Source organism: Leopardus geoffroyi, chromosome C1, assembly GCF_018350155.1.
Source record: "Leopardus geoffroyi isolate Oge1 chromosome C1, O.geoffroyi_Oge1_pat1.0, whole genome shotgun sequence".
NCBI classification, from domain to species: domain Eukaryota; kingdom Metazoa; phylum Chordata; class Mammalia; order Carnivora; family Felidae; genus Leopardus; species Leopardus geoffroyi.
The window spans coordinates 182,780,652-182,803,143 of NC_059328.1; the positions used below are offsets into that span (position 1 = coordinate 182,780,652).

General features: G+C 38.4%; 1 protein-coding gene and 1 long non-coding RNA gene across 7 annotated transcripts in view; one reads left to right on the forward strand and one right to left on the reverse strand.

Annotated features, from left to right (window-relative positions):
* Positions 1-1,275: 1,275 nt before the first annotated feature.
* LOC123599261 lies at positions 1,276-7,909 on the forward strand. Its single transcript, XR_006713074.1, has 2 exons — positions 1,276-1,326; positions 7,769-7,909. It is a non-coding gene; the product is annotated as an uncharacterized LOC123599261 (long non-coding RNA).
* HECW2 (HECT, C2 and WW domain containing E3 ubiquitin protein ligase 2) overlaps positions 4,273-22,492 on the reverse strand; it is a 375,863-nt gene continuing 357,643 nt past the window's right edge. For all 6 annotated transcript variants that reach the window (XM_045480587.1, XM_045480583.1, XM_045480586.1 and 3 more), the window contains one exon: positions 4,273-10,845. In XM_045480587.1, the coding sequence (XP_045336543.1) occupies positions 10,734-10,845 (112 nt within the window). In that variant the 3' untranslated portion in view covers positions 4,273-10,733. The remainder of the gene's footprint in view (positions 10,846-22,492) is intronic.

A 22,492-nucleotide genomic window follows, 5' to 3' on the forward strand; every position in this document is an offset into this window, starting at 1 on the left:
CTTCACCGTGAAGTTACTCTTCTCCCCCACCTACATTCTGTGCTGTTTTCTTTGGAAGGAAGTTATAATGAGTGTTCCCACATTTAAGGGTAGAGTCTTTAATTATTTGGAATTCTTCATGGAATATTTGTTTCTTCATTTATAAATTATTCAATCATTTACATATCAGTATGAACTTATTTTATATTTTGTGTTGTAATTTGATACTACCTTATTTATTTTGCTCAAATTGTTCTAGCTTTGGCCATCGGAGCTCTTTCAGTTGGTTCTGGTATCCTTTTAACATACTCCCATCTTTGGGACTTTTTTTTTAAGTGCTTCCTTACTTTCAAGCACTACAAGATGTTTCAGGCTTCTCTTGATTATTTTTTAGAATCAGTCATTTCTTCAAGGAGCAGGGCTAATGTTTCAAATATGTTTTATATCTTAACTAAGGGCCTTAGCTTAGGACAGGTCAAAGTCAGTGAGGAAACATTAGTTTACTAGCATGTATGTGTACAACCATCACTCCACCCAAACTGTATGTGACTGGTTAGAAAAACTCTGTACATATACTCCAGCCACAAAACTATTGGCATTCCTGCTTGGTTCCAAGATTCAGACAGCCTGTTATCTTCATTCCTCCTTAAACATTGTTATGAGTGATACAACAGACAGGTTAATTGCAGATGAGAGCAAACAAACCCAAACATTTTAGCTCCAAATCATCAGTAGTATTGTGTGAGGAAGAGACTCTGATGATATAGACATTGCCTTTTGAACCAATGCGTGCACACCCCAGGGTACACAATGTCGGTTCAAGGAACAGGCAAAATTGAAGTGCTATCTCCCTGGATCATCAAATTGCTTCAATAGTTGGGGGAGTAAGGGACCAGTTGTTATTAAAGCTAATGAGGGAAAATTCCTATTTTCAAATTAAAAACAAGTTTGATGATATATGAAAGTTTTACTTAGAACTGAATGAAGCAAACAAATAATTTTGTTTCACAGGGCTGGCTTCAAGCTACAATTCCATACTTGGAGGGTCCTCTATCATGGTCATTTGGTGGTATATTAAAAAATTTTTTTTTAAATTTCTAATGTTTATTTTTAAGAGAGAGGGGACGAGAGGGGCAGAGAGAGTGGGAGACAGAATCCGAAGCAGGCTCCAGGCTCTGAGCTGTCAGCACAGAGCCCAATGTGGGGCTTGAACTCACGGACTGCGAGATCATGACCTGAGCCGAAGTTGGACATTTAACTGACTGGGCCATCCAAGTGACCCACATTAAAAATTTTTTGACATGGTTTCTTAACTGGAACTGGAGTAATGGAAATGATCAATAATTGGTGAGTAGTTCTTTAGTCAACAATTAAAGATCGTTTCTTTTGTTTTGTTCTGGGAAGCCATTCAGTGGAGAATGAAATTGCTCCCAGGGGAAAGGTATAGCCCCTCATTTCATCCTCAGAAAAAGAAATGCTGATCTGGACTGGTCAGGTTCAGGGACCCAGATTTGGGTCTTGTTGTCTTTTGGTATTTCATCACTTGAAATTTCTCTTGCATTTCCAGGCCATTAGTTTGGAAGATAAGGGTTGCTGCTGAAACCTCCGTCATGTCTGGCCATCTTGTTTTGGGGCTTTCCTATTTTTCTGGACTCACCCCTTTTTTCTGGACTATTTCCATTCCGGGTTCTTTGCCTTGAGAAGGTGAAGAGTGGGCAATCTAGACGAGCTCCAGAATCATGTATTACATATCCTGATTCATATATCAACAGGCTGGCTTTCCCTTCCTGGAACTTGCCTTTCCCTCTAAGTAAGACATAATCAAGACTAATCAAGCTGTGAATGGGAGTGCAGGAAGACACAGGTGTAGGAAGCCTTTTGACCTCCTTTGGTCTCTTTAGAGTTGACTCCACTTACTGCAAAAAATGTCTTTCATATGTTTTAATCTAGTTCACAGATGACTGCATTGGACATTGAGGGGAAAGTTTCATAGTAATAAAAAGCAGGTCTTTAGTTGGCCTTGATTTCAGGGTTTAATTTGGAAATGGAAGCAGGGAGAGGGATGTGTTGGTAATGTCATGACAAAGTTGAAGGATTTGATTTAGAATGTATTTTCCAATGCCAGCTGAATACCAACTAGACAGGAATTATTATGTTATTTGGTATAGCAAGAAGTAGTATTTTATAACTATATAAATGGTCATATATATATATCTGACTATATATATATATATATATATATATACAGTTCCAATGATTTATGCTTTGGAAAATTGCTTGTTTTTCCTTTCTAAAGGAACAATCAGTGAATAAAAATCTTTTGAGAGAACCTATAATAATGGGGAAAATGAAATGTGCGAAGCTCATTTCTATCAATGTAAACATTTTATCTTTATCAGATGTTCTCATTTTTTTTTAAATGTTTATTTAGTTTTGAGACAGAGACAGAGAACGAGCGGGGGAGGGCCAGAGAGAGAGAGGGAGACACAGCATCCGAAGCAGGCTCCAGGCTCTGAGCTGTCAGCCCAGAGCCCAACACGGGGCTCGAACTCACAAACTGTGAGATCATGATCTGAGCCGGAGTTGAATGCTTAACTGACTAAGCCACCCAGGTGGCCCCAGAAATTCTCATTTCAATTATTGTTATTCCAAAATTTACTTTGGTTGACAAATGTTATACTGGTCAACCTAGTATCTATAGAAGGAAGCACCCATTTAGAAGGGGGAGAAAAGCCATTAATAGGTTAACATTTTTGATCAATACAGCAAAGTATGTAGAAAAAATCTTTTCTCCTCCTTGATAAAGAGGTTAAATGCTTTCTAGTTAAAGGATGAAATTTAAAAAAGTACCAAGAAAGAATTCACAGGAGCAATTAGTAAGATGGGGGAAATTATGCATTATTAAAACATTCACTAACTAAATGGGTTTCATGTTTTAATACAAGAATATAATGAAGGCAGATAAATGTATCATCATAAAAGCACATTGAGGTCAAATGTTATAGATGGAATAATATGACACAAAAACCAGGAAGTCGAAACACAATCTCTTGCTCTTCCCTTTCGCTAATGACTTGAAACGTTATTCATTATAAAGGATGAGCCTTTGCTTTAACTGCTTTCATGTGGTGTATGAAACTTATTTTTAGTCTAAAATATAGAATGAAGAGTTTAATGGCACATCTGTTCCATGAAATCTTGACAAGGATGTTCTTAACTCATACGACTTAACACAGGTCTTTTTCAGAAAGACTGGTAAGCACAGATCATTTTCAAATACATCCTTTAGTGACTGTCCTCATATAGAGCTGCTTTTCTCCTTTCCCCATCTCTTCCGGTCAACTACTTGTCTTAGCAATATTTTATTTGTTTGCTCAGTTCATTTACACTACGAATCAAGTATAACAGATAATGATATTGCTTAAATTGATTAAATGAAGAGTCCAAACTGGTTGGACCTGCAAGACAAAGTCAACCTACAGACATTATTTGCGTTGATTCACCCAGTATAAAAAGATCTAGAATTGGGGCGCCTGGGTGGCGCAGTCGGTTAAGCGTCCGACTTCAGCCAGGTCACGATCTCGCGGTCTGGGAGTTCGAGCCCCGCGTCGGGCTCTGGGCTGATGGCTCAGAGCCTGGAGCCTGTTTCCGATTCTGTGTCTCCCTCTCTCTCTGCCCCTCCCCCGTTCATGCTTTGTCTCTCTCTGTCCCAAAAATAAATAAACGTTGAAAAAAAAAAAAAATCTAGAATTATCACATAAAAAACTAGATTTCTGGGTTTCTCTTGATAAATCTGAAGATCTTTCAACACTGGACTTAAATTTTATGTGACTAGAGCTGGAGTAAAATATTAGAATGCCGTCTTTGGGTAAATCCAATCACTCTCTGTTGCTTACATCCAGCCAGTTTCACTTATGCAATACCTAACTGATCCCTGGAGGCTTGTGAATATGTGACCCCTGGATTAGATTGGTAGTGGTGGTGGGAGTGGTGGTATGCATATGTGTTTATAAAACAAGCGTTCAACCAAGATGGCTTAACAAATAGTCTCAGCCCATGTGAGTTAAGAGACTATGATTTGTATTAATTCATTTCTTCAACATTATTTGATGGGGCTATCAAATACTGAAACATTCTTTTAGGGATAAACAAAATGGATTCCTAATTATAAATATCATGAAGAGAACTTTCTGGATCCACAAAGCTGCATACTAATCCCACAAGACCTTTATCCCTACTTTGTTCTCTTTCGAGTTTTTTCTTTCCCAAATGTATCACAGAGAAGTCATAATCTATTTTTTTTTAAAGAAGATTTATTTTGGATTAAGTGATTTCATGATGCAACATGGTTTTAAACAAAAATAGAGATCAGTATGAAAATAAAACAAATTGTACACATTAAAATATCTTTCCCTCAAAGCATTTTGGAATCATAAAAAAATACAACACAAAAGTCAGGGGTTCAGGTGAGGATAAGAATACAAACTTTCCAGAAAACAAACATCTAGTCTACATTTCAAAGTCCCAGGCTCCATTTAATACCACCCACAAATCATTTCAAGGATGTCAACAATCTGCATTATTAGCTTTGAAAAAAAAATAGATGAAATTTAAATATAAGGTGAAATGAGAGCTGTATGGTCTTAATGCCAGTACTAAATACCTCCCATTGTTATTCTATATTTAAAGTCACATTGAATGAATATGAAGCTTAAATTAACTCAACAAAAATAGAAACAAAGCTATTAACTGGGATACATGGTATAGTAGATACATGGGTAGAGTTGGTGAAAAGAAATGATAAGGCTTAAAAAAATACATCACCTGTGCTCTACTGAAATCTTAGAAATAAATATGTTTCTTTTTACAGAGCCTTAATATTAAAAAGTAAGCATTATTATAAAATTAGATTAATACTTTCAGTAAGAGGCAAGAGAGATGCATGTATTTTTATTTATTTATTTTGGAATGCCTGCATCCCTATTATAAAAACATGTAATCTTATGCACTTTCCAATATATCAACAGCTTCAAATTTTACTTACGATATCATATAAAGAAAAATAGGTTGTAATAACAGCTTTTAGAGCTTTAGGGTCCTAAAAGAACACTCAGTTCTGTGTGTTTCCTGGTTAGTCCTTCCAAGGTATTTCTTGAACATTATCCATCCTTTTTTACAGAAGGTGTAGTAACCAGAAGTTTACTGACGGTTCCTTACCTGCATCAGTAATAGCTGATTCAGTTTGAATCATACAACATACCTATCAACACTCCTCAGGGTTGTAATATCCTAAAAGAAAATTAGATAGAAAGATATCACCTGCCCAAGGCCACTAGACATAAAAATCACATATATAAACATAATTTCTCTGTGTTCCCCAAATACCATACAACTAGGGCCTGCCAATTCTACCAAACTGTGCCATCATGAAAGCCAAATAAACTAGCTAGCAGATTAAATCTAAGCAAGTGTATTTTCAGTCTTGATTAACTTCCTGAAAAATTGGAAACACTGATTAGGTCTCCATTTACAATTCAGCAACCTAATTCTTAGGATTTTGCTTTCTGGGTTAACAGGGAACATTTAAGTCACCACTAGAAACCATGAAAATGTCCCCAAAGCTATTCTAATGTCAAAGAATGTCTGAAAAACAAATAAAGCAAAATAAATATGTCTAACTACACCGTTTCTTTTACTTATATAGAAAGCTCAGTAATATCAGTAATAATTCTGAAGATAAATAAAATCCACGACATAATTTAATGCCCAATTGTCAAATTTCCTGACTCAGCTATGGTTAGCTTTAATACTTTGGGGCTAAATTCTGTTTTGCAATACAGAGGATGTTATCGATCTACTGAAGTGATACAATGAGGGTTATTTCCCACCAGGCAGATTATCAAGCAGTGTCCTTACTAGGCAGCATTCTTTCTTATTCCCCCCCCCCCCAAAGTCAGAAACCAAATTGAAGTACATGTTCCTACCCCCACCAGCAGGTCCTGAGATGATCTTTCCAACCCTTGTTGTATCTTTCCCTCTATTACGGTCCTGTCTTAATCATCGCTGCACCCCCGGCCCAGCTTGCCGTGATAAGGGTAGCACACACACACTCATTATATCCTTTGTGCCAGCTCCTTGGAATGCAGCTACCACTTCGGAGTCTTGACAGTTGGTCAACAGTTAGCATTACATTCTGGCAGGGGTGGGGAACACAACCGCTGGACTTCTCTTTTCTACTTTTTGTTTTTATTACGCCTCTAGTGGACCGCTGTTGGCCTTAAGCCAAAATTTAGACAGCTTAATATCTCTGGCATTCGTTTGTTTCCGTGTTAGATAAACAAGTCTATCTGGAAAACACAATTGAACTAGAAAGGTAACACGTTTTTCAAAATTAGAATCTGATTAAAAGTGACATGCTCATTAATTTCAACTCAAGTTTTATGGTTACAAGTAAGGTGTCTGAGATCTAGAGTGTTTTTAGTCATCCACTAAAGCAGATAAGAGGAGCACAATAAGGCCTAAAGCTCAGACCCAGTTTGGAGATTCGGTCACATTCTTTATTTGCATGTTTTTACTATGCAGGGTTATGGGTATCTTTTAATGATGGTGGATCATCATTTTGCCTGCCTTGGGAATTTCCCCAAGAGGGTTAAGTTGGAAAGATTTTCAGATTCTTTATTATAAGATGTTTGCTTTAGTTAGAAGTGGTCAAGTTATAAATACAATTTGTGCAGAAAGAAAGAAAAAGGTGAATAAACGTGAAGAGGACAGAGAGGAAAAGAGAATCTGCAGGGGTTCCTTCATCCACATCACAGGAACCTAACTACCAGAGCTCTGGATCCATCTTCATTAAGAATTGAAAAATAAAGTAAAACTCTTGATTAAAGTGGTTGTTTCAAACCTCATCTTGCTTCCAAATTATATTCTAGAGAACTGAACTGTACTATAGAAATCCACCAAAAGCCATCCCATTTTGCATGGTTTGAAATTTCTCGTAACAAGTAGTAAAATGCAAATATTAAGTCCATGAGGAGTTTTTCTGTGAATACACTAATTTCTTCCACGGGCTTTTTAGAAGGTGTCACATTTTAAGAGCGTTTGTTTGAAGAAATGAGAATTTGGGCAGATGAAGCATCTTGCAAAATTCACTGATAGTGGAATACGTTGGAAGAAACGTTAGCCTCCACATTTCTTGAAGTGAAGCCTAGAACTGCAACCGTAAAGTGTTGAAATGGATCTTACGAGCCATCCATGAAAACCAGTGTCAACCCAGCGGGGATTGATACCTTCTCCCCCACAAAGTACATGAGGAGCAAAAGAAGATGCACGTGACAGCATTTTGAAACCTTAAAGCACCACACACACACAGTCTAACATTACTGTTAACCATTTGAAGGCAGTTCTAGCACTTCTGATTGTTATGCAGGTGAGAGGTTTTCCTTCATTGATTATAGAATGTCTATTAAATTATAAACATAACATAGGCTAGAAAATTGTGACCATGCTTCTTGAACCAAGATCTATTCATTTTTGTGCACAAAATCAATGTTTTGACCCCAGAAGTGAGTTGGGCTCAAGGACAGGTGAAAGGAAACGGAGGGAAATGACTGGATTTAATTTTGGCATTTCTTTGATAATTTGAAGATCCTTGAGTTGCTCCTTCATGGTTCGGCTCCCGCCTGCACACTGTAAACCCTCGTGGGTAAATGTACCCTGGGCCTCCACACTTGACCAGTATTGACACACTATTACATGCTCTTAGTTACTATTTATGTGACTTTATTTTCAGCCACAGTATCTCCCATGTATGAAGCCTTCATTGGATCTCCCAGATGGAACAAGCTGTTCTCTCCTCATTCCTTGATTGTAAAACATGACAAATTTTATTAAAAATACTTTTTTTTAAAACCTTGGTGTCTACTCCACTAGACCGTGAGCTTCTCAAGGGCAGATTTTTGAATCCTACATCTCTATCATCAAACACAGTGGTTGGCACAGAGTGAAGGCCAAGAGTGCGCCTCTTGCTTCATCTAAGAGATGTTCTACAAACATACATGATGCATCATGACTGTCTTTTATAGAAGACAGCAGAGTGTAAGCATCACTCCTGAGTTTCTTAAAGAAAACGAGACCATACAGCCAAGTCATCTAGGCTCAGAGTCCAAAAGAAAATATTTATGGGTATTTCTGTTTGTAGCAGATGCTACAGTCCAATTTATTCTGTAGAAACGTTATTTAATATTTTCACAGCTATTATTGGATTTTTTTGTTTTACTGATTATGAATAGTAGGATCAGTTATAATAGTGTTCTGATATGTTAAGTATGTCTTCGATAATTCCCAATTCTGAGAACAGTAGCAACAGCAGATGATTATCCTGTTATTTGGGAAGACGTTAGATGCCTTAACAAGGAATATATTTGTTAGAAATAATTAAAGAGATACATTTTATTTCAAACTTCTTTTACCTAACAAAGTGGAACATGATAGCAAAGTGTCACAAACCAAAATGAAAGCTAACATGGTCTATTTTTGAAAGAAATGTAACTTTTTATACCAGCTGCTTAGAGAGTGCCAGCTCTGAACCATCTTATATACCGTCAAAGATGTGGGTTGTTTTATTTTTGAAAAAGTATGTTATACTATTTTTCCTTATAATGAAAAAAATACAAACAAGTAAAAATAGTTTGCAAATTAAATATATACTTATATTCATGATCAGTAAACACAAGCTAACATTTCCAATTAAAATTTTTTTCTCTTCCCTTTTTTCCTGGTCTAATTATAGTACACAGATAAATCTTCCTTTCTTATCTCCAGATTTCTGTAACCTTTTGGGGGAACATTTCCCCATGCTATAGTACCTGTCTTTAGTTCAGGATCGCAGCATGAGTGGTATTCCTCTTGAGGGTCTCAATGGTAAACATAGCTTAACCAACAGGAGAGCAATTAGTTCTTACAAACCATCTGTGAAAACCATGCATCTGACTCTATAAAATACAAGATTGCCAACATCCCATAATAGGAATTCCATGGCTACTTTTAATTCTCAAAGAGGTGTTTGGGCAGTGCCTGTAAAACCACAGGCTGGCAAACCAAATATGAATCCAATGCTTTTATTATCCACGATTTAACTTCACTCTATTGAAGAACTCACTCTGATTAGTTACGGCCAGAAGTCAAGAAATAAACAGTGATGTGAAATAACCCCAAAAGCAATAAAAATGAAGAACATCGTCTGATAAAACTAAGCAGAAATAACATTAGTGATATCATGCAGTTTCTGAGAGACCATAGAAAAATTGTTTCTTAATATTGATAAGAAAATTATGCATCAGTGAAAATGCAGGCTTAGAAATATAGTGCTGAGAGTTTCAATTTGTGATGTCTTCACTGATGAGGGAAAATGGAATTCTTATTACTAAAGAGAGCTGATCTCTTGGGTGTTGCTGATGGCTCTCTAAATGATCTTAGTGTTTAATGATGCTGTACAAATAAAAAGCAGTGGGGGAAATACGAAATATCTGTATTAAATGCCATCCTGTAAAGTATTTGATGGATGGAAGAAGTCTAATGCATTTTAAATAAATGCATATCATACTATCACATATAGTGAGTCTTAAAAAATTATTACTTAGATGCACAGTCCTTGTAGTGGTAGACATGGCACTGTGAAGGAAGTTTGATTTAGAAGCTATTTTCTATTTACTTGTCAAGTGATGGAGTTGCTGTTAGTCATATTGTAATGTCCCTTCAACTTTGGTACATTCAGTGCAAAATATTTCGGGGAATTTTTTTTGTACCTTTATAAAAATAAAAGGCCCTTTTGTTCCCTTGAGAGTGCTTAAAAGGATACGTACTAGCATGATGCCCGAGTAAGCATGGAACATGAAAATGGAACAGGTGATACATACGGAACAGGTAGGTTCTTATATACATCTTAAAGAACATAAATATAATGAACCTATGAAAAATAAACAGAACTCACTGTGTATTTTTTCCTGATATGCTGTGATTAATTGCTAGTTATTTTTAAATTGTTTTCATGCATTATAAAGCATAAAATCTGTCATTAGTTATTCATTGTAGAACAGTTTGTCTTCAGCCATAATTACACACATACCACTTTGCATATACATTGTCACAGACCACCTTATTGCAAATCTTTAAAGTTACCTCATGTTGACTTGGTTTCATTTTCACTTGTGTCCCATGAAAGCTGAAACCTATGGTGCACACCATGCAGGCACTCATAGCAAGAAAATGAATATTCTGCTATAACGTAGGGCTTAAATGAATGTACTTTTAGGAAATATATTTGTTTTTATTATATTATTTAACTTGAGCTAATTTGGAGATTGGGCCAAGTGCTGCCAGTTGGGCTTGAACCGCGTTCAAAGGTAAGTTTCAAGATTCTCCCGAGTCCCTGAAAGTTACCATGGAGCTGATCGTGTACAGGTTCATCTTTGTCTTGGAACATAACACAAATGGAAAAAAGTTTGGCAGTCAACAACTGTTGATTGAAAAACTGTTGGGTAGTTCCCTGGGCATCAAGCTCACCCAAATCCTTCCAAGAGGACTCATCACCACTATCCGGACCCCATTGTGACAGAGCATGTGTTCCTGGAAAATAATAGCACTCAGCTTGACTCTGGTGGAAGCATACTCTTGAAACTTCCAACATTCAGTCATTCTTCTAGACAGCAGCTTCTGAAATTGCCTGTCCATAGAGAGCCTGGCATCGTTCTTCCAGGTCACTCGAGTCCAAAGGTACTTGTTTCTTCAACTGCTGTCAAGAGTTTTTCATAAAGCATGGAGAATGATGGGTACGGGGGGAGATCCAGACGGTTGAAACAAGTGTGAGCTCTGCAAACAGAAGCAGCGGTACAAAGATTAACGTGCTTTGAACGAAATGAGATTGGTGTGTGTGGGTGTGTTTGTGTGTGTGTGTGTGTGTGTGCACGTGCGTGCACACGCATGTGTTCATGCTCGTCTTTCATATTCAGATTGTTTGTTGCCAATTTTCACACTTATTTTTTGGAGAAACTGTGAAAACATTTGAATTTCTAAAGAGGAATGGGATATTTAAAAAATATTTTCTTTGTTTTCACAACCATTTAAATGTGGATTTAAAATCCACATTACATACATATTGCTTTGTTTAGTTGTCTAAGAACTGCAAAGACAAGTTTGATTTTTTGCATCTCTTTTGATGTTACACTTTTTTTCTAAGTTTTTATTTGAATTCCAGTTAGTGAACATACAGTGTAATACAAGTTTCAGGTGTACAATTTAGAGATTCAACACTTACACAGACATGAATGTAAGTTCTTGCAAAGTAATTCATTTTCAGAGTTTGATTTTGCATGGATGTCTCAGAAAATCTAGGGTTTTACATTCTGTCATTTTGTTGGGTACAGAAGAGCACTGAGTATCTCTGAAGACTGGCTTAGAGTCTCGGGGAAATTCCCTGGCTGGATTTTCCTGCCGAGGTCAGTAGACCATTGTTACTTCTTCCAATCCTGTGCTATAATCTGTTTTCTCCTAACTCACAGTACAAAATCATGGCCATTTAAATCATTACATTAAGTATTCTTTTTTAGAAATACCTCTCCTTTTGCCAAGATAGGAAAAAAATATGCTTTCCTGTTATTTGCACCTGAATCACAATAAAAAATAGACAGTCTCCAAATAATACATCTTATCAGGAAAAAAATCTGCACTTTTGACATGGAATAGGAAGCATTTTATTCTGAATGTACAACAGCTTCTTTGTGGGGGCTAAACAACGTTGACTAAAAAAAACTGCTCCCAAATTCATATGTAATTTTAGGAGTTATAATTACTGATGGACTATTTTTACAAAGTTACATGTTTAAATTTTCACTCTCATAAATCACTTTAACCCTTAAGACGTAAATATAATTACATTCCTAGATGCAGTTTAGTGCCATGGAAGGATGAGAAGTTTGAAGTTGAACAGACCGGGGTTTGAATTCTAGATCTACCACCCAGCTGTGTGATTTGGAGTTATTAAAACTCCCTGAGACTCCATTTCTCACCTATAAAATGAGAATAATATCATTTGTCTCAGAAGGATCCAAAGAATTAAATGAAGAATTAAAGAATTAAATCAAGTAACAGAAGCGTGTTTAATATCATGCCTGGCTCACACTGTTTGATGAATAAATAAGGGATGTATTGTTAGCTACATTTCATTACCATCAAAAAGATTTGCTCTAGTTGCCTTCATTAAATTGCCAAAAGATAATCATGACTCATGGAAATGACAAAATAACAAAGAGATAATCAAGCAGGTGTCTGGCCACGTGCCTTTTTAGACCAGGAATGCAAAGGGGCTCAATTATAAGAATATCAGTTTTAGGACAGAGATAGGGTACTGGCTCAGAGTTTATGACTCTTGTTATTACAAATGCTAGATATATGGGGGGAAGTCATCTCATTAATCATTGTACCCAAACACGTTTTTAACATAACAAACTATTTCAGAATTGCATTTAATATAATTCTTGTTAATGTAGTTCTTGTTGTATCTCCCTTACACTGGAACCTCAACTTGGAGGCCTCAAGGAAGATGTTTAGCTTTTTTTTTTTTTTAATGTTTTATTTATTTTTGAGAGAGAGAGAGAGAGAGAGAGAGAGAGAGAGAGAGAATGAGCTGGGCAGGGGAAGAGAGAGAGGGAGACAGAATCCACAAAGCAGACTCCAGGTTCTGAGCTGTCAGCACAGAGCCCGATGCGGGGCTCGAACCCATGAACCACGAGATCATGACCAGAGCCGAAGTCGCATACTCAACCAACTGAGCCACCCAGGCGTCCCGAAGACGTTTAACTTTAAAAAAATTAAACTAGCATACTAAAAGATAATCCTAGAATGGTTTAAAAGATAGTCCTAGGATAGTCCTTGTGTGTATACCAGTATAGAATTATTAAATGAAGACTTTATCTCTGTTCTAGGGAAATGAGAAGAAGCAGAGAAGTAAATATGTTTTGAATATAATTATATGCTGGGCTTTGTATTTATTTATTTATTTATTAAAAAAATTTTTTTTCAACGTTTATTTATTTTTGGGACAGAGAGAGGCAGAGCATGAACGGGGGAGGGGCAGAGAGAGAGGGAGACACAGAATCGGAAACAGTCTCCAGGCTCTGAGCCATCAGCCCTGAGCCTGACGCGGGGCTCGAACTCACGGACCGCGAGATCGTGACCTGGCTGAAGTCGGACGCTTAACCGACTGCGCCACCCAGGTGCCCCTGGGCTTTGTATTTAGATGAATAACATTCATTATCCCATTAGACTAAAAGATAATGCTTTGTTAAATGAAATATAAAATTTTTCATTTCTTTGGTGACCGACATGGCTGAGCATCTTTCTCCAAGTTAGCTTGCTTGTAACATTTCCTATTTTGTGACCTACATGTTCATCTCCTTGGCCTGTTTATCTTTTCAAGTGTTCTTTTTTTTTTTGAGAGAGAGAGAAAGAGAGGGAGGGAGGGAAAGAGGGAAGGAAAGAGAGAGAGAGAGAGAGAGAGGGAAGGAGAGAGAGAGAATGAGCAGAAGAGCAGCAGAAAGAGGGGAAGAGAGAGAATCCCAAGCAGGCTCTGCACCTGCCCCCACCTGGGGCTCCATCTCATGAACTGTGATATCACAACCTGAGCCGAGACAGATGCTCAACTGATTGAGCCACCCAGGCATCTGGTATCAGCCAATTTTAAGTGCAGTTCTGTAGCATTAAGTACATCGACAGTGTTTTGCAACTATCACTACCACCCATCTCTGAAACTTTAAAATCTTTCCAAGCTGAAACTATACTATTGAACACCAACTCCAATCCTCTCTTACCCCTGCAACCACAACTCTATTTTCTATCTATTTTCTATGTATTTCACTATAGTAGGTACCTTTTGTCACTGGAATCATTGTCCCTTATGATGGGCTTATTTCACTGAGCATAATAATGTCTTCCAGGCCCATATTATAGCATGGATCAGAACTTCCTTTTTTTTTTTTTTTTTTTTTTTTTTTTTTGAGGTTGAATAATACTCCATTGCAGGTATACACTGCATTTTGTTAATCCATTCATCCACTGATGGACAAGGGTTGTTTCCACCTTTTAGCTATTAAAAAAAATGTTGTTATGTACATTGGTGTGCAAGTATCTTGTCAAGTCCCTGCTTTTAATTCTTTTTGTGTATATACCCAGGAATGGAATTGCTGGATCATATAGCAATTCTATTGTAAATTTTTTTAATTAAAAAAAATTCTTTTAAAATGTTTATTTATTGTTGAGAGAGAGAGAGGGAGAGAGACAGACAGAGAGAGACAGAGAGAGAGAGTTCAAGCAGGGAGGGGAAGAGAAAGAGGGAGACACAGAATCCAAAGCAGGCTCCAGGCTCTGAGCTGTCAGCACAGAGCCCAACACAGGGCTGGAACTCACAAACCATGAAATCATGACCTGAGCTGAAGTCAGAAGCTCAACTGACTGAGTCACCCAGGTGCCCCTCTATTGTAAATTTTTTTTAAGAACTGCCATACTGTTTTCCACAATGGCTACATCATTCTACATTCCTATCATCAGTGAACAAGGGTTCCAATTTGTGTACATCCTTATCAATATTTATTACTATTATTATTTTTATAACAGCCATCCTCTGAGTGTGAAGTCCATTTTATCATTTAAAGCTTTAGGATTTCTTATTGATTGGCATAAACAGTACAAAATAAAGAGATTAACTCTTGTATTATCTCCGGCTAATCTCTTCAGCCATTCACTTTTTAATTTAGTTATGCCTTTTATTTACAGAACAATGTAAACCTGGTTCTTTGTTATCCATTTCTGATACATTGTCATTCTGTCTTCAGTGTATTGATAAGAAGGATGTTGAAAAAGTGATCATTATTGCTTACACCTAGTAGGAGTTTTTTGTTGTCTATGCTTTTCTTTTGGTAGTGCTGGTGTATTAAAGAGTGCTATAGATCAACTTTGGGGACAACTTTTCTCAAAAGAGTAGCTCATAGTTGTAAACTTGAATAGATATGTGTGAACTCATTTTCATGAATTGAGTCATTTTGGGTGAATTAGGAAATAAAAATAGTTCAAGATGACCCATTTGCTAGCTAAGCAATAATCCCTAATTAATGGTTTATTTGCTTAGGACAGGGCATGACTATCGGTGTAATTTATCATACCCTAGTTAAGCCTGTTCCTTCCCTCTTGACACCAAATATTTTCCCTTAACTAGAGGCTAGTTTTAGCTAATTAAGAATTAACAGAATGGTCACATACATAGGAATAGGGATTCATAAATAGTAATGTTTAAAGTCCTCAGTTAAGTTCTTGCACATACTTAATTGCAGAATTTTAATTCACTGTGGGTCTGTGGCAGGCAAATTCTAAGATGACTCACCATGACCCAGGCCTTTGTATAATCCCCATCTTTCGAGCATGAGTGGGATTTGTAACTTGCAATCCATGTAATATGGCATAGGTGAAGGTATACTGCAGATGTAATTAAAGCCAGGAGTTGATTTTAAGTTAAACAAAAGGGTGATTATCCTGGGTTGGCCTGACCTAATTAGGTGAGACCTTTAAAAAAGCATCAGGGGCGCCTGGGTGCCTCAGTCAGTTAAGCGTCTGACTTCAGCTCAGGTCATGATCTCACGATCCGTGAGTTCGAGCCCCGTGTCGGGCTCTGGGCTGATGGCTCAGAGCCTGGAGCCTGCTTCCGATTCTGTGTCTCCCTCTCTCTCTGCCCCTCCCCTGTTCATGCTCTGTCTCTCTCTGTCTCAAAAATAAATAAACGTTAAAAAAAAATTAAAAATAAAAATAAAAATAAAAATAAAAAAGCATCAGGGAGGTCAGAGACTCTCAATGTTGCTGGATTTAAAGAAGTCACCTGCCATGGATTCTATAGCTACAATTTTGCCAACAGTCTAAAAGAGCTTGGGAGCAGGTCCAGTTGAGCCTCCAGATGAGAATGCATTCCAGCCAATACCCTGATTTCAGTCTTGTGAGATGCTGAGCAGAAGACCCAGCTAAGCCATGCGTGAACTCCTGATCCGTAGAAAATGACATAATTGTGTGTTGGTTTAAGGTGCTAAGTTTGTGCTAATCGGTGATGCAGCAATAGAAAATGACTGCAGGTCTCAAGGTAGTAGAACAGTCCAAGGAAAGGAGGTAAGTGTGATGAATGTAATACAGTAGAATCACCCTATCAAGGATAGGCAGGGGGCACAGCTGAGAGTAAACAGATGTCCTTCCACTCCCCCGGTATCTGAGCAGAGAAACAGGAACTCGGCATGTCTCTCTCTCTGCAGTTTCTGTAGTATCTTTGCAGATACTATGGTATCTTATCCAGTAAATCTATAAGTCTGAATGGTATTTTTTACGCCTGAGTACTCTTCTCTCTAAAGACTCAGATCTCAACACAAAGGGAAGGACTGGACAACTTTTTTTGATCCTCTTCAGTCATAAGACACAATCACCATTACTGATCCATAATCTAAGATGATCACTGCTTCCGAAATTATATCTAGTTGTATAACATATGGTTACCATAAAAGAACTTTCCCTCTGAATAAACTAAATAGCTTCTCTAGAAAATGCTTCACGAGGATGGAGAGTATATATACCGTGGAGGGGGAAACTGCAGAAAGATTAAGTGGTTTTCCCAAGGTCAAAGTTGAGTCAGTGGCCAAATCAAAAATAGGACCCCAACCTAGGGGAAGTCCAAGATGAAACCGAAAGCAGGAATGTTCATGGGCTCTGTTCTTTCATTTTTTGAAGTCTGAGTGTTAATTTTATCCTACTCCTGACTGTGAACTGTTAGTTCACAGACCACATACATTAGAGGACATCCTACTTGAACATCATATTAGATTACATACATTTTGATGACAAGGCTTAGCCAAATGAAGCTTCAAATATTTTTTAAATGAATGACTCAATCACAATATGCAGTAGCTCTGGGGAAAATGGTCTGCATTAGGTCAGTCCAGAAAACCTTGGGAGATACCGGGGGATTTTTAGGCTCAGTTCAAACCATCAGTCCTATCTCAGGCTTACCAGAAAGCAGAGGTACGTTAAGGGACACATTGAAGTGCATCGGAATCACCCAAGAAGCCTGTTTACCTTGGAGATTTTTGGCTCCACCCCGTAAGATTCTAATTCAGAAAGTTTAGGGTGGGCCTAGGGATCCGTATTTTAACAATCACTACAAGTGAGTCCGATGCAGGTGGTCTCCACTACTGGATAGACATCAAGTGGATGAGAAATAAGATATCGACATTGGCTATCTACATCAGCATTTTGTATGCCTGCAAAAATTTCAAAACTCCTTATAAACAAGACAGCATTGCTAATAAGGAAATTGAGGAATAGTGTGGTTAAATAAATTGCCCAATATTTACCATCAACCTGCAGTATGAGCCAAGAAGAGGAAAAGCAAAACAAAACAAAACACAATCCTCTGAGGCTTTTCACACTCCTCCCTCTCCCGCCCCATTCCATGTCCTAAGAAAACTCTAGCAGAAAATAACAGGAGGCCTCTTAGACTATGTTGACATTGGCAGCAAAAGCACATCCAGTTATTCAGTCTCAATAAAGGACATTTTTCAAATCTTTCAAAGCCAGCTACACTAAGGCTATAATGAGTTTACCTCATTTTAATCTATGCAGCCAGAACCACTCAAGGAGGGCAGGTCTGAACCCATCTTTGGGAAATCGTGCAGCCATCAATATAAAGAAGATTTAAAGCCCTCCAGACATCTGGTATGACTTAATCTCTTGGTGCTTTCTGTATTCTTCAAACGTTAACCAGGTCACATGCTTACTCTCTCTTCTTTCCTATAGATAGACAAGTCAATTATCTAAATCCAGTGAGCCCAAAGTATCACAATCCCCTCTAAATTTTCACAGTAAATTAGTGAATTTCTCCTCTCTCTCTCTCTTTCACTGTGTGTGTGTGTGTGTACTTATTAATTGATTCCCCATTTTCCCAGAACTGATTTTTTTGGTAGCTTTAGGACTCAAAATGTAAGACAAATAAGAAATTACAAACAGGATTTTAAATTAAAAGAGAAAACGAGGGACAGAGAGAGAGGGAGAAAGAGAAGGAGAAAATCATGGATCTCATTTTATCAAGTAGGTGTAGTCCTAGAAACAAAATATATTTGAATCTAATAAATCCTTTGTACTTGCATTATTATTTACAAAGTGCTTTACTCATACTCTCTTTTTTCCAATCGGCAGTGGTGCATAATCCTTCAGATTTGTCTCCTTATTCCCATTCCCACCTCTTTATCAAGTAATTAATAAGTCAAAAGCAGACACAGGCATTCTGGAAAATTCCTAAGGAACCTTGGAACATATTACTTGTTAATGTCTAGATTCCTTTGAAAATGTGAGTATTCCTGACCTAAATTACCTTTCAAGGCCACATTTTGCCTCTGTGAGTGTCCACAGGCTTTCCCCTAAGGGAATCAGGTATGCCTGCAGTTCTGGTTGTCAGGGCTGCTGGGGGCAGGGCCAGAGTGGGCCTGTAGTTGGGCTGTGGAGTATGCAAAGGGGGGTTTCCTCCAGGCTTTCCGGGGCCTCTAATTCAGGGCTCAATGACTCTTCAGGCAGCATCCAAGGCTGTTTCCCTGTAAAACCTCTTATACTATTTCTCCCCCTGAAGATGCCATATTCTGAAAGCTTGTCCTCCCCACACAAAGTACCGTGATGAATAAAGATTTTTCAATTTACACAACATTTCATTTATTCCTTCATTCACTGAACAATTACTTACTGAGTTCCTACTGCATGCCAGGCATTGACCTGTCCCCTGGTAGATGAGGAAGTAAAGTCTGGCCTCTGCCCACAAGGAGAATTTACAACCTGGCATCAAAATATGCAAGCAAATCGGAGGCCCCAAAGCTTGTGCCGTCTGTGCTCTGCACTAGGGGATCTGGCTGGGTGAGTGGGCACTAAAATCCAGCCTACCTTTGCCTATGCTCACCAAACCATGAGCCCTAACTCAGGGCTGCATTTCTCCACAAGGCTACAAGACACAGTTGTCTAATTAATCCAAAAGATCCAGATGAGCTATTAGTGGCCCTGCACACAAACAATTTTAATACAAGGAGTTGCAAGTCTGCTCCGCAGTCAAGAAAGGCTTTAAGTGGATACTGTTTGTGCCAAGCCTTGAAGGATTTGTAGGTGTATAGGGTTTTTCTGGATAAACAACAAGGAGAAGGATGTTCTTAGCGGACTGCCCGGAAGTATGGGGAAACAATGCATCATCAGGAAACTCGAGAAGTAAAAGTACTTGAGTGACAGTGGCCAAGACTAGACCATAAGCCAGTTTGGGAGGCAGGACCACATCAGGAAGTGAGGTATGTTCATGCAAAGACCTTTCCCATTTATTCCATAGAGGAAAGGTAGCCGGTGACTAAGTATGGGGAGTAAGATGGCAGAGGTACAATTAAACAAAGCAGGAAATATAGGAAATGGGTGGGGGAATAGACGATGAGTTCAGAGCTTGTAATCAGCATGAAAATTCAAAGTTACCAATCACACAGAATGATAAAATTCAATTAAAGTAATCCAGTGATTGTTTTGTTAGCCTAGATAGATTTATAAACACAAATAAAGGTAAAACTTGTTAGGATTTTAAAAATATTCATAATTTCTGTAATATCCCCATTAATATCTTCTTAGACCATGAGATTTAGAACAGGAATTCCTGCTAAGACTAGTTCACAAATATCTGTGTAATCCATGGTGACACAGAATAATCCCTGACCTTCACCAGGTGTTCAATAAACGTGAATCAAGGGAAGGGAATTCTGGCCTTTACTACCCCCACTACTCATCTGTCATATCCCATCTGGTGGCCAATGATGTTGGTTACCTGTTCATTTAAATGTCTATTACTTCCTTCACTGTTAAGGTCCACATGGACAGAGATCAATTTATATCTACCACAAGGTTTTGCATACAATAAATGCATAATGAGTATCAAAAGGCTTTTTTAGAGGAAGTCTCTCTGCTAATAATGCCTTCCAAAGTTTCAATAGGACACCTTGGTTAAAATGTACCTGGATTTATAAATACAGTGTGGAATGTCCCCATAGTGGGGATTCCTGCATCTGGGGATGATCGGCGGAAGAAACTTCAACCTATGCACTGTGAGCTTCTTCACTGTAGATGAAGAAGACTACACACTTGTTAAATGTAAGAATTTAAAGCTGTAGAAGGAAACTCAGTAGGGAACAGTTCCAGGACGAAAACTCTTGGAAGTCCAAGCAAAATATAAATATCCTGAGTGGATATAGCACATTTCTTGCCCACCCAAAGATATACCATGCCAGCTCTGAGGGCTAGATATTAGGAACAACAGTAATAATGGCTAAATCTAGGGGCACCTGGGTGGTGAAGTCATCTAAGTGTTCGACTCTTGGTTTTGGCTCCGGTCATCATCTCATGGTTCATGAGATTGAGTCCCACATTGTGCTCCATGCTGACAGTGCGGGGCCTGCTTGGGCTTCTTTCTCTCCCTCTCTCTCTGCCCCTCCTCTGCTCTCTCTCTCTCAAAATAAATAAACTTCAAAAAAAATAATGGCTACATTTATTGAATGATGTAGTAGGCCTCATTTTAAGCACTTTGCATGTGTTACCTCAGTTCATCCTCAAGACAACTTTGTGATGTAATTACTGGTATGTATCTCAATTGTTCAGATGAGGATACAGAGATACAAAAGTGACTCTGGCATATCGCATCTGGAGTAGTCCACAGTCATACCCTAAGTTTAAGAATTCACTAAGAACAGGGCGCCTGGGTGGCTCAGTCGGCTAAGCGTCCGACTTCGGCTCAGGTCATGATCTCACAGTCCATGAGTTCGAGGCCCGCGTCGGGCTCTGTGCTGATGGCTCCGAGCCTGGACCCTGTTTCGGATTCTGTGTCTCCCTCTCTCTCTGCCCCTCCCCTGCTCATGCTCTGTCTCTCTCTGTCTCAAAAATAAATAAAAACATTTAAAAAAAATTATTAAAAAAAAAAAGAATTCACTAAGAACAATATTCACTGAGTGCAAATTATATGCCAGGACCCAGCACTATGGGCAAAGCCACATTCAATTCCAACAAGGTCCTTGTTCTCACGGGCTTATATCCTAGAGGGAGAGACAGATAATCAACAAGTAAACCAATAACTAAACATAATGATTAAGTTGGGGTATGTCTAATGAAGGAAATAAAGTGTGACAGAGTGACAGGTGCACTGGGGGCACTAGCCTGGAGGGGCTTTCTGAGGAGAACAAGAATTTCTTGGCCTTTTTGTTGTTTTTGTTTTTGTTTTTTGGTAAATGTTTTCATAAGAATAAAAAGCAGAGTTTTAAAAATGAAAAAAGTTGTGTCTTTAAAAAATATTTTTATTTTTTAAAGTTCTAGTCCACTAGAGAGACTGTCTCCCCGAGACACCCATTTCATAATTAATTCTTGGTTATTTCTTAATTTGGGTCAGCATTTCATTCATAATAATCTCCAGACACAGCCATTTTCAAAACGCTTCCCCCTTCAAAAAACCCACTACCCCTCCATCATTATTGCAGCTCTCCAAATCCTTTGTCCCATCATCCTACTTGGCAAGAACCTTCAGAGATGAACACATAAACTCCATACCATGCTGGGAGAGAGGATTTGCCCTGCATTTTCCAGGCTGGCATGTTAGCATCCTGTCTTTCAGAATGTTTAAGAGCAATTGCCATAAAGTGAACTGACTGTCTCGTAAGTACATCAGAGCACCAGGGGATAGGAAATCTACAGAAACTCAAAATACAGAACTAACTACCAACCGCAGAGCAGAGGAAGTGCAGTAATGTGTTCAGGCTATAAGCCTTTGCGGAGACACCCGTCTGCCTCCATCATTATTTATCATCTGCGTCTCTAGTTACTTCATTACCACAAGAGAGAAAAAAAGAGCCATGGACTCAACTTGTACTGGCTTCAGAAACAACCCTATATACTTTAATACACTTTTTGGCTCACAATGTAAGTAGTGCTACCACAAAGTGAGACTAGGAAATCTGAGAAAATAAGACTCAAATTTGCTTGCTTGAAAGGTTGAAAAGCCCTCCATCATCTGTGTCTAGAAAGGCTAAGATGCCCTCCCGTTTGCCAGAACTGCCCATCCTCATTCTGTACAGCCACTTCCAGCTCTCTAGGCTATAGCCTCTCATTTCTGAATGAGATGATGCCAGAATTTTTTAAAAATTTTTTTACATTTATTTATTTTTGAGAAACAGAGTGAGACAAAGCGTGAGCAGGGGAGGGGCAGAGAGAGAAGGAGACACAGAATCTGAAGCAGGCTCCAGGCTCTGAGCAAGCAGTCAGCACAGAGCCTGATGTGGGACTCGAACTCACAAACTGTGAGATCATGACCTGAGCCGAAGTCGGACGCTGAACCGACTGAGCCATCCAGGTGCCCCATGCCAGACTTCTTACAGAATGCATTTTT